Source organism: Colobus angolensis, unplaced genomic scaffold (assembly GCF_000951035.1).
Source record: "Colobus angolensis palliatus isolate OR3802 unplaced genomic scaffold, Cang.pa_1.0 Scaffold163, whole genome shotgun sequence".
NCBI lineage: Eukaryota > Metazoa > Chordata > Mammalia > Primates > Cercopithecidae > Colobus > Colobus angolensis.
In genome coordinates this window covers 7,644,070-7,657,348 of record NW_012114744.1, presented here as the reverse complement: position 1 = coordinate 7,657,348, position 13,279 = coordinate 7,644,070, and the positions used below count along the sequence as shown (strand labels likewise).

At 35.9% G+C, this 13,279-nt stretch overlaps 1 protein-coding gene across 3 annotated transcripts in view; it reads right to left on the bottom strand.

Annotated features, from left to right (window-relative positions):
* The window catches only part of PTPRZ1 (protein tyrosine phosphatase, receptor-type, Z polypeptide 1), a 209,151-nt gene that overhangs the window by 47,779 nt on the left and 148,093 nt on the right, over nt 1-13,279 (bottom strand). For 2 of the 3 annotated variants that reach the window (XM_011937399.1, XM_011937400.1), the window contains exons 11-12: nt 9,382-9,428; nt 2,720-3,695 (exon numbers count right to left, since the gene is read on the bottom strand). In XM_011937399.1, coding sequence (XP_011792789.1) covers nt 2,720-3,695; nt 9,382-9,428 — 1,023 coding nt within the window. Of the gene's footprint in view, nt 1-127; nt 3,696-9,381; nt 9,429-13,279 lie in introns of all 3 variants that reach the window. The other variant, XM_011937398.1, reaches the window with a different exon arrangement.

The window sequence follows — 13,279 nt, the reverse complement described above, 5'->3', positions numbered from 1 at the left end:
GAATGTTTTGATTTTAAAAACGATGATGTACCATTTTACTAAATTTCTATCTGTTCATAATTTTTGCTTTACTTTTAGAGCAAACAAACCACCACACCTCAATCTGTCCTTCTGATCCATAACTAACCTGCCTCTGAAACGTGGAACACTTCTGAGTTCTCGCTAGTAACAGATGGTGTTGGGGACTGTGGGAATCCAGGAGTTATTTCTGAGTCACCTGCTGCCAGGATCCCATCAGCATCTTTTTCATTAGTGTCTGGAAAACTGAAATCTGTAGAAGTCTCATTCTCATTAAGGCTATCTGAGGTACCTTGCCCTGATCCACTTTCTTCATCACTTGTCAGAACTGCCCATGCTTTAGATTCAGGGCTGAGAGGAAGCAGAGCACTACCAGTCTGAATGTCATTTTCCTCTTTTCCATCATTGTGCTTTTGGGATAGCCCATTTGCTGATGGTGATTTACCAGGACTTCTGTCCACACCAGTTTGACTGTCTGAGGACACACTTGTGACTCTATTATCTTCTTCAGAATTCTCAGATAGTGAATGTGAGACTGGATTATTCTGATCCATAAGACTGTTTTCATGGGTGTCTGAATCATTCATTACCTTTTCCTGTGATTCTCTATAGGATGAGCATGACATACACTTATGTATGGATAAGCCATCACTATCTCTGTCATCATCATCATCATCACCATCATCATCATCAGTGTCACCATCTTCACCACCACCCACTAAATCGGCATCAGATCTGGCACTATGACTCAGTTCAGAAGTTGCCTTAGAAGGAAACAGCAACTTGGTTGTGGTTACAGAACCATCTCTGTTGGGAGAAACAGCTGTAATGGCAACATGCCCATTTCCTATAGGAACAGAATGATCAGTAGATACAAACATATCAGAAGCAACTGTTGGAATACCAGCAAATACCTTATCAGTAACAGAACTTTTGGTGGAGGTTAAAATTTCATCGGAATGTATAAACTTATTTATTAGTGTATTTAATTGTTCATCAATTGATAAAACAGGTGTAGCAAATTCATGCCTTCCTTTTGGGGGATAGGCCTGCTTAATCTCCAAATTGGCCGTTTGGAACAACTCATCATTACTGTACAAAGAAGGTACCACTTGGTGGGAACTTTCACTTTTAAACAAAATTGGTTCATATTTCTCACTTGCATAAGAAATGGTCAAACCTTGAAGTGAAGCAGAGTGCATATGAGAAGTAGGTGACACATCAAAACCTGGTACAGATGTAGAGTGCAGCACGTTTTCACTTGAAGCAGAATTTGATACAATGAGATGCAATATTGTAGAACTAATTTTATCAACCTTGGGGGTTTCAACCAATATTGGATCACTAGACACAGCTGGAAGAACAGTTTTAAGCAAGGTGTCAATATCAGAAGCCTGAAAGGAAGGTTGTAGCAATACTTCAGTACTAAAAGAAGCTGAGGTCTCATAAAATAAGAGTTGAGTTGAAGGAGATAACATTTCACTAGAAGCAGGGTCAGAGGATGCTGGCTCTGAGTTTGCACTAAGCACAGGTTTAAGCGAAGTATCACCAGATGCTTGAAAGACAGTATGTGTAGGTTGAACTGAAAAGTTATTTTCTGGAACTTGACTAATCTCATGATCAAAAACCTTAGTGGTGGTATGAGCAAGGGACCCTGGAAACATGCCCTTGGTGCTAGAAATGGAAACAGAGGTTTCTTGTAAAGATGCATTCAACTTATTTACATTATCATGCATGTTGGGCATGACTGTGCTTTCAGAAGGGTAAACCATCTCATTGAAAGAAGGAATTTGCCGTTCAGTCTCATTTCCATATATTATTTCACTTTTAGAAAGCGCCTTATTATCATCACCAAACACAGATGTTGTATGTGTAAATTCAGCTACAGAAACAGGTGAAGAAATGTTAAGGGCTGTTAGCCCATCTGTGTCAGGTAAAAGAAATTCACTATCAGAAGAGTCTCCAGACCATTCCCCATCACCAGAGAGGGCATGAGTAGGCTGCAGTAATGATGCAGTTGGGGTAATTAACGAAGACTTAGGTATTGGTATATGGCTAAGGCCACTAAATAAGGAACCCTGATATGTTACACCCACAGAATCATGCACAGGTATTGCAGAACTGTAAGAAACAGTGAAGATGTGTTGGGAGCCCTCATTATTAGACAAGGCATAAGAAGGTTCAGGCCCTGAAGAACGTGCATGCATCATGGCATCACTGCTGGGTGGTTCAACTTGAGAAAACATAAGCGTTTTATAAAGAACACCAGATTCACTACCAAATTCCAGCGTCTCTGAAGCAGCATGAGTAGTGGTCAGATGTGACAGCACATCAGAATACTGAACAAGGCTGGGCTCTAATAGCAAATCACCCCCAGCCACTGGCAGAGAAGCATGCAAGGGCACCTTATCACTCTCGGTAGCTGACGTAACTTGTGGAAGGATTTGAGAAACTGTATGCAGATGGCGAAACAATTCACTACTGAAGGAAGCAGAGGAAAATGGAAGCAAAGGTGCACCATCATAGGAAGACAGGATGGATTCAAATGACACATCGACACTGGGAAATACAGGCGTAGCATGCAAGGCCGAATCACTACTTGAAGCAGCAGGGGTAGTGTTGAGGATCTGATTGTCAAGCAACAAAGGGGTGACTAGAGGAAAGACTTCACTACTGTAGGAAGGTTGAAGAGGTGTCTCACCATTGTATACCGGTTGGGTTGTCTGCGAGCGTACCACATTGACCGTGGAGACCAAATCTTGTTGTCTGGAGGACGGGGTAAAAGCATGAGGTGTTACCTCAGTTGGGAAGTAGGCAAAGGTAGAATAATGTGGCATTTCCAGATCTGTAACTGAGGGACCCTGTGACATCACCGGGCCTGCAGAAAAGGACTTGGTTGTCTTCTCAGTTTCATCAACACGTATCTCAGTGTAATTAGTCTGGAGAAAGCTCTCTCTGCCTGATCCAACATCGGGCTGTGCCGTTACATCTGTAAAGCTAGGAAACCACACATTTCCCTCCACAGAAGGATCCTTTAGTGATTCTTCTGAACCTGATGAAGTTGAATCTTCAGAAGCATTTCTAGCAGATTCTGGTATAAGGACATCGTATGTGATTGTCTCTGGGTTTTCAGAGGAAAATATATACCCTTGGGATATGTTCTCAGAGATGAATGGGATAGCAGAAGTTGCGGGACTGGAGCCTGAAGAATCTTCAGCTCCAGTATCAAGCTTGAAACTGGTCAATAAACTCTCCTCCTCATATTCTGTTATAGAAACTGTATTTAAGGATTCTACAGTCCCCGACAAGTTCATATGTGGAGATCTAAGAACAGTTTTAGAGCCATCATTTAAAGAGGCTGAAGTACCTTCCACAGTGTGAGCTGGCAGTTCAGTCACAGTCTGAGAAGTCAAGGAAATATCTTTTTCTGTGGCTAATTTAGTGACTGATTGGGAAGTGGAATTTAAAGATGTGTTGGGAACATCACCCTTTCCAGAGAATTCACTTCCTCTTGTCGGGGATCGGTTAGTCTTGGCTTCATTATATTTCGTCCTTATGCGATTGTAGTGTGTTGTGGTAGAAATCTGGGGTTCCTTTTTCCTGATTTGATTTGTGGCACTGTCTCTACCAGGATTCACAACAGTGTCTTCTTCAACATCTTTTCCCTCTTCCTCCTCCTTTGGAAAGCAAACAAGATTTAATGAGTCATAAGGAAATAATATCTTATACTGCCAATCATCGCTTGTGGTACCTTGGGAACTTCTTATCCTCATAAAACACCATTCTGTACAATGCATGCTTCTAACCTACAACCTTTATCATCCACTCTCCAGGGAAATAATTAAACGTAATGAAAACACCTAATTTATGGCTGCCTTTATTTTAATGCTATGGAAAGAAGTGGTTAAATGAATAGATACCACATATTTAAAAGGAAGACACACTGTAGTTATTTATTGACAGTGTTATTTAACATGGTATTTACTTTGTTGTTTTTATATTTCTTTATTCATCAGGCATCAAGGTAAATAGTCATTAGCTTATTGTAATAAGAATTGGTGATGAAACTATTTCAAAGACCAAAATAGTTGAACATTCAGAATACTTAATAATATATTTTTAGAATAAATCACAATTTTAAGGTCGTAATAAAGGGAAGATTTAGAACTAAAAGAGGTGTTTGGTTTTATTTTCCTTTTTTAAAAAAATATTTTCCACTTAAGACTTAGGCAGATATGTCAAAGGCAACTTGTCAAAATATGATTCTACTCCTAGTTTTTTAATTTTGTGTTTCCCTTAGACTCACCAATCAGGAGGCTGAATCTTCCATGCAATGACCAGGGGGAGACTTCTAGTCTTCTGACTAGAAGTCGACCAAGACCTATGCTTTCTCTCTCTCTCTCTCTCTATATATATATATACACACATATATATGTATATACACACACATACACACACACACACACAAACTGGGCATATTATATCTAACTATATACCTATATACTTAGAAATCTCAATTGTCAAAGTTATCAAGATTTTTTTTTTAAGTTTATGTGGGACATGATTTTGTCAGTATCTTTGTAGCCAACAACTTGTTAGAATTGTCATTTATTTGATCATCTGTTAGATATTTTAAGGCCATGCTACCTAAAAGAAGAAAAAAATTACTGAGTACAGCTATTGAGAACTTGACCAATATCAGAAGAAAGAATCTGAATCTTAAGCCATGTGTGCTCATGAGCATGAGTCATACACATGGAAATCCGCACTGTATGAAACACACGATTCCAAGCTTAATGGTGGCCTCATTATTTACGGTTTAATTATTTGGTTGGTTGTATTTTCTGAAGCATATGTGACAACTCTAGGAAGTTAGTGCACTTCATCTGAATTATATTGCATGCTAAAAATGGCTACTCTCTCAGATTCCCTTGACAAATTTCCTTACAAGTAGTCAGTATTCTTCAAGAAGTTTTACATTCTGTGTGATACCTTGTTCACAAGGACCACCTGAGAGATTTTGCCAAATAATTTCCTAAATAAAATATTCCCATAATCTACAAACCTAAAAACTTCATGCAAAAGGAAATAAGAGTAATTTGCCTTGACTTGCTTTTAGGGAAAATTGGTTGGTGCCAGTTATCTCTTCTTTCCTTAGAAGTCCTCATAAATATTTGTTTTATAATTTGATCCAGAGTTTTGCTGAGGATCAATATTAAGCTTGGCAGTGTGGAGTTTCTAAACTCTTCCTTGCTTTTGCAAACCTAAATATTTGCCTAGTTTTCTGGTATCACTCCACACTCTTTCCCTCTACCAAAACTCTGTTCAAACCTTCATTTTCCTGTCCTTTCCTCCCATTCTCAGCAGATGGCCTTCCTGTTTACAGGGAAAAGAAGCCATTAGTCAAAAACACACTTCTTCCTAACATTAAAAACAAGTTCCCCTTGCCCCTCCTGTCCTGTTAGAACTAAAGAGTTGTTTTCCTTCCTTTCTAAAGCTAATTCCCACTTCTGTGGTTTAGATCTATTCCCTATCATGAACCTGGGAATTGAACGTAATTGAGTAGTTCAGCCTATTTTGTGTTTCCAATTTGTTTTCTCAAATTCTCAAACAGATCATTCTCATCAGCTTAAATCAACTCCGATCTCTCTTATTTAAAGGGAACACAAAGGAAAACCTCTAATTCACCTTCTAGTTATCATTCTACTTCTCATCTCTCCTTCACAGCAAAAGTTCCCCAAAGATATGTCATCTGTTTTCTCTATATGATCTAACAATGTCTCTTGACTTCCACCATACTATTACATTTCTTTCTCTTTGCTTACATTTCCACATAAACATACTTTATCATATCCTCCTATAAGCAATGTAAATTTTCATAAAATTTTTATTATAATATAATGCTACACATCTCTTCTTGTTACATATTTGGGAAAAAAACTATACACACATCAGATACATACGCGTTCTATAAACTTTATGAGGTTCAGAACCTCTCAGAACCTGGTGAAGGTGATTAGACCTTCATTAATCCTATCCTACCATACCTTGTTGATCTCTAAAAGGTCACATTGGCTGTGTCAACATTTTAAGAAAACATATCATTCATGCCCTATGATTACTTTATTCATATCTGACTACAAATATTTTAACAAATACTCTTTCCTACAATTTCTTTATGGAATTATTGTGACTCTTTCTTCCACTGTAGTTTCGATCTGTGTCATATGTTATCCTTCACAACTTCATTTACAAAATTTAGTGTGAATCTATGATCATGCTACAGATACTTTGTCTTGGAAAGTCACACATTTCCATTTGGAGAGGATCTAAGAAATATCCTTCAAACTCTTTTTTTTTCTATTTTCAGGGATTGAAAGTCATTATGAATACATTCCATGCATTTTCCAGCCCGTCATTCATTCCTGCATGAAGCAAAGGAAGTGAATAGTGGATTGGTTAAGCAGTGTTTTCATCCCATCTCATAATCACGCTCCAGGAAGACACATTATGACACAGGTCTCCTTCGATTTGACAATATATTATTAATACAACAGTTAATTTCAATAGCAAAAACTACCACCAATTTGCCAAGCCAAGCTTACCAATCACTGCATCTGTATTCTTTATTTTAAATCCCTATCTGTGTATTGGTAGCTGACTCCCTCCCCCTTGGCAGTGCCAAGGATTCTTCCAGCTCAAAGAATTAGAGCGGCTGTTTCTTTGGGCCCTACCACCATGGGTAAAGCCCCACAAACCAAATAAGTCTGATGTCATAAGAATTCTTTCTCTTCCTCATTTTCTTCTAGATCATAGCCTTCTATCAACAAGTAATGACATTGATTTTTAATTCTACTCTGTCTTCTCAGGTGACTCCTTTCTCAGTGTATTGTATATTCTCATTTTGCTTTCCACAGCCTCTCTCCACCTGTCTCCATTCTGTTCTAGGTGGGTGGCCAGAGAATGTGGTTATTCCCTGGGAGGTTCCTTACCTAACTGGTCACCACAGGATGACACTGTCCCATTATAGAGACCACAGCACCTGCTGTGCCATTCTCTCTGCATCTTCTCCTTGCCTTCTTGTCTTTCAGGTTTAGATGTAACAACAAGTCTCTCATATCATTGATCCCAAACGTACAATGTACAATGTTTATTTGCATTAAGACTTCCCACACCTATGAATCGTCCTTTTTGATTAAATTAACCTCCATAACCCCACTTGAGTGTGGCATCTGTTTCCTGTTGGGACCTGGGCTGATGCACTGAGGTTTTTTTTTCCCTCCTATCTAGGAACTTTTCTCTGACTACGACAAGTCAGCCTGCTCACACATCTTCACATTCTTCTCTAACAGGAAGATCTGCTTGTGTTTGTCATATATGCAAATGGCAAGACCAGAGGCACCATGACAGGCATAGCTTTAGGGACCTCTATTGTAGAGTGTACGACAAAAATAAAGATATACCTATATTATGTAAATGGAATAAGCCAGGAACAGAAAGATAAATACTGTGTGTACTCACTCCTATGTGGAAGCTAAAAAAGTTGATTTCATAGAAGTAGAGTGTAGAATAATGGTTATTAGAAGCTGAGAAATGTAGTGGGGAGGGGGCGACAGGAAGAGATTGGTTAAAGGGTACAAAATTACAGCTAGATAGGAAGAATAAGTTCTAGTGTTCGATAGCACTGTAGGATGACTATAGTTAGCAATAATATATATTTTCAGATAGGTAGAAAAAAGGATCTCAAATGTTTCCAACACAGAAAAATGGTAAATGTTTGAGATAAAGGATATGCAAACTACCCTGATTTGATCACTATATACCTCATAAATATGTAGAAGTATATGTTCATTAAAAAATGGGAAATATTTAAAAATTTATATAAAGTCACATGTGTCGCCTATTCACACAGCTACATATACTAAATACAATCTTATAGTTTTATGTAGAAATTTACTAGTAATTAACATTGGAAGATTTTAAATAACTTTTGCAGGCTTATGGTAAAAGTTGCTTTAGTGTTAATGGCAATAGAGAAGAAAAATAACTAAAATGGATCTTGTAACTAAAGTAACTAAGCATGGATCATGAATCATGGTAATGGGAATTACTATGAAAAATAATTGATCATTCCTTGGTCCTTTCTAAAAAATTTGTGATGTGTAATACATATTATGTGAGATGGAACTTAAACAGAATATCAGCTACTACATGTCACCAAATACTGAAAAAAGGGCTTACATCAATGTGTCAGACCAATTATTTGAATTAACAACTCAGCATAAATATAATATCTTTTTTCTTTTATGACTTAATTCTGTTGATCACTTGTAGGTGTGTGTATGTATGTGTGTATATATATATGGAAATATATATATACATATATATGATGTATATATGCATGTGAACATGTATGTACACATACAAATAAAGATATTCTTAGCTGAAATCTATAAACTACTGTAAAAAGGTAGACTGGTCATTTTGGTAAAATAGTCCCTTGTAAGAGAGACTAGCCATAAAACACATAAAATATCAAGATAGTTTTTACCTATGAAAGACCTAATTGTTATTTATTGCTGGATAACAGCACTAGTTATCACACTTTTATCAGCTCCTACACAATCTATACACATGTACACATTCATACTATCATCAACAATAGCACCTGAACTGAATACATAATTTCAGTTATGATGAAAAGCACATTAGGGCATATGATGAAATATAAAATATATTAAACAATCATTTCCTCTCTATTTAAAAAAATAAAATAATGTTAAAATTTATAGTCTCAAATATCTGTAAATTTTATCTATAAATAGTATAGACTACTCGTAGTATAAGTGTCTGTTGTCAGCACCATGTCCTTCGAGTAAATGAATATTTATCAAATTAAGTAATAAACAATTTAAATGGGCAAAAAAACATATAGTTTATATTTTGGGCCATATTTATCATTGATCTATCAACATTGGTTATTTATATATAAACTGTATCAATATTAAGAACTGGTTAAATATAATTTCAGTTCCTTCAGAAAAATTTTGACACTAAAAAAATTCCAGTTTATAGCTGTAGTGCATAGCTATAACTATTTTTAAAGTTCATTGTTTTTTTCTTCATCACCATTTATATTTCTTGTTTTTTAGTACTATACCAATCAAAACATCTTTCAACTTCTTCATAAGAGAATCATGTATATCAATTATGTGACTATCTATATATAAAGCTTAGCAACTAACCCCACAATGAATTGTAAAACACAACTTTTATTCATGTGGCAATACCTAACACCTCAGCAACAATTCAAAATAGACCGTTGAATATTAAAACATTTGAATATAAAAATGGCTATGATACCTTGATTATTTCTTCAGTTCCAATTAATTCAGGAAAAAGATCAAGTTCTACAAAATTAAAAACAAAATTATTAAAGTTTTTATTCAACTATTTCAGCCTTTGTGAATTTACCTTTTGGTGAAAGAAAAAATTAAAAAGAACCAAAAAGTTAACGTCAGCTTTGAAAATATAGACTTTCTCACAATAAAAATTCCAAATTTTAGTTTTCAACATTACTGAACACTACAACACAACACTACATGAGCTTATATGTAACTCTACCCAAATCTTGATCTCTACCTCCCACTCCACTCCCTTCCCCATTCCCCACTCCCCCAAGTCTGATTGAAGCTAAGAACGGAGAGGAGGTCAGTGAAACCGATAAAACTGAGTGTAAAGAAACGCAAATAATTTTTCAGCAGTGCAGAGTTACTTTCATCCTTAGCAGGGCTGATAAAAGCATGGCTGGGGAAATGCCAGGGATTTTCTGGAGAATTGGTAGAATTTATTTTCTTATTCAGCTACCTCTTCCTTAAGTTTCTGTTTTGACTGAGGAACAAATAATTATCTTTACTCCTCAAATCCGGCCTCATACCTATTTCTATACAGGGTGCTGCAACAGGTAAAATCAAGAATGTTTTCCAGCAGTTTCCAGAAGAAGAAGAACTAACAGAGTGAATCTTGTGCATTCTCCCCAGGGAAACTCAGCTAATGCTGTTTACTTAAAGAATCTGATGACCAGGATCATTCAAGTCTGTTTGTCCCAACAAATCAGAATCAACACATGAATATCTCAGTGCTAAAACAGGACCTGTCAGAGAATGTCAGGGAAGACTAAGCTGGTTCTTTCTTTTCCTAAGAAGGAATCTAGCCACTCTACCACATTACTACTGAGGGGCCAGAGGAGAATTTTTCTTTAGTCTTGGTCTGAGCTGCCTGGGTCATTAAGAAGATGGTAGACAAAATAACTGTGAGGTTTGAGCATTATTATAATGATGTTCTTCAAACTCCCATGGCTTTATGGAATCTCAGGCTATCGCCACAATTTATGCTCTGCACTATCCTAATGCTGCTTATGTTCTATGTTTTATGTCCTCAAAGGAAATGTATACTCTATAGAAATTTCAAGGTATAACTGAACCAACATTAAATGTTTATCATACCCAGGTCTGTTTTCCAACACAAAGTTTCTTGAGTTTATTTTTATCAAGACTCCTGGGTACTAATATATTGAAAACTGTAAAATGAGAATTCACGTAAAATCTGTTAAGCATGCCTAGCTCCCAAGAAGATTCAGATAAAGTTAACACTTTTGACAACTTAGCTGTTTCAAAATTACTTAACGTAAACAACTTCCTGTAATTTAAAAAGGAAAGTACTCACTAGAAACAATCACAATCTTATTTTTAATTCTCACTTTTTTTCTTGTTAAAACTAACCATGAAGGACTTTGGAAATTTTATTTTGATCATTAGTGGTCTCCTTCTATTTTTCTTCCTATGAAATCCTTACTTAACCATCTGTTCTTCATGCTCTTTATTTTTTATGTTTCTAAACTAAAGTGATTCCAATCATCTCAAACACTTGTGTTTTTGTAATCGCCATGCAAATTAATACATGTGAATTAAAAAATGAGATACAACTAAACTGTGACAGACAAATGACCTTCCATATGATTTTCTAAAAGCTATGACTAAAGAAGTTCATGCATGTAAAAAATCTTCAAATTAAGCCCATTAGACAATACCTAGTCTTACTGAAAATAATTTGAAGTGTAGCCACACTTTTTCATAGACTTTTGAAATATTTAATGCTCATAATGGCAAATCATAATCAAATACTTGTTAGTGGTACACATACTGTAGGTTTTTCCGCTGTTAAGAGGCTATGGAAAAAATATATCAACTATTTTCCATTTGTTTCAATATGCTTAAGAAGGTGTTTAAAATTTTTTTAAAATGGTCTAACTCCACCTAACTTCATCCTTTTAATGAAAATATAATTTTCTTATTTAATCATAATAAGGGTTGAGGAAGGGTATGTATAACTATCACATGGAGGATTTATTTCCTTTTTTCTTCAATATTTTTAGTGTGTATTGCATTCGACTTATTTTTATCATTTTACCAGAGCATCAGCTAGCTATAGGGATTATGGTTTCCTTTCAGTAAATTACAATATAGGGTTTTAATCCAATCACATCCCCTACCGAATATTAATGACTTATACTATAATTGGATTGCTGCTTACTGTAATAAAACCAATACTTTCTCTTTGGGCCTCCTTAGCTCTGGCGCAACTTGTGTGGTCCTAGGCAGGTCTCTGAGCCTCCCTTCATTCCTTGGCACTCTCATGGGTAAGCACCCCCACGTGTTGGCACATTCATACTGCTGCATATAAACCCACCTTGAAGGCTCTTTATTCTGGTTTCCAACTGGACTGAGATCATTTGAACTGACTGAAATTCCCAGGAACACTTCAATACCTCTATTTCTTAGAATCCAGAGGTCTTTTGCTGAGTCTCCTCAGAACAATTTGAAATAAAATAATTTTGAAAGATTGTTTCCGTCTTCCTAAAGATTTTGAAGCCATAATTCTGGATCTGTTAATTCAACACCCTGAACTCAAAGTTTAGCTCTGCTGATGGGCACAAGCTCTCATACTGGGTACCCCTAAACCTGTTGCTTTCTCACAAGTAATAACTGATATTTTAGTAACCACTGGTTGGAGTCAGGCACTACTGATATATTAAATAGTTCAAAAACTATACTGATTTATAGAATCCTCTCTCTTCATCAAAATAGACTCCAGAAAGGATATAAAATGTCTGATAGTGAAGAACTAGCAGTATTTTTGTTTTGAGTGAACACTTAAATTCACATTTTTGTAATAACTGAACAAAAACTGTTGACTCATTCTGGTTTTGTTTTGGGACACAAGTAATGTTAGATTAAAAAAGCACATTAGGAACACATTAATTTTTTATAACACAAAAAAAGCAACACTGACGTAGGTGAGCAAGCAAGGCTTATTTAATTGTTTGAAGATAAGCCAAGTTTCACAGTGCACAAAATAAAAGCAGTGTAGACCGCAACTGCTTCAAGCTATAATTCTGCATATAATAATGTAATAACACTAATAGCAAGGATGGTACAGGTAGAGTAAGGACAGATGCATGGTGACTTAACAAATTGTTATACAACTGAAACCACACAGTAACAAGAAATACAACTGAAACCACACAGTAACAAGAAAACTGTTGATTTAATTCATCATGTATTTAAATCTAACACATATAATTATCAAGGCCCTAAAACATGTACTTAAATAATCCCTCCATAACTGTATGTTAATTAGCTCTATCTTATATAAGAGAAATAAACATAATTAACTTAGTAACAATAAGATAAATATATTTATGAAATTATTTATTCATAAATATAATTCTCTAAGAAGTCTTTTAAAAGAATACACATTTCTTTTTAACATTAAAAAGGCTCCTTGACAAATTTAATTTCTGAATGCAAACACACATTTTTTTAAATGGCAATTTGAAATAATACTTAACGTGCACTAGCTTATGGTGATACTTTTGTACACAAGTGTAATTAAAAGGTACAAAGAATAATGTAAGCAAATTGTTAATTTAAATGCACAGTTTTATCAAATTTAGGAAGTTAAAGGCACTATTTGGAAGACTGAGTTTTTCTTCAGGGAAACTGATTAAAATATTTGAAATCTAGCCGGGTACGGTGGCTCACACCTGTAATCCCAGCACTTTGGGAGGCCGAGGCAGGTGGATCATGAGGTCAGGAGTTCGAGACCAGCCTGGCCCACATGGTGAAACCCTGTCTCTACTAAAAATAAAAAAATTAGCCAGGCATGGTGGTGAGTGCCTGTAATCTCAGCTACTCAGAAG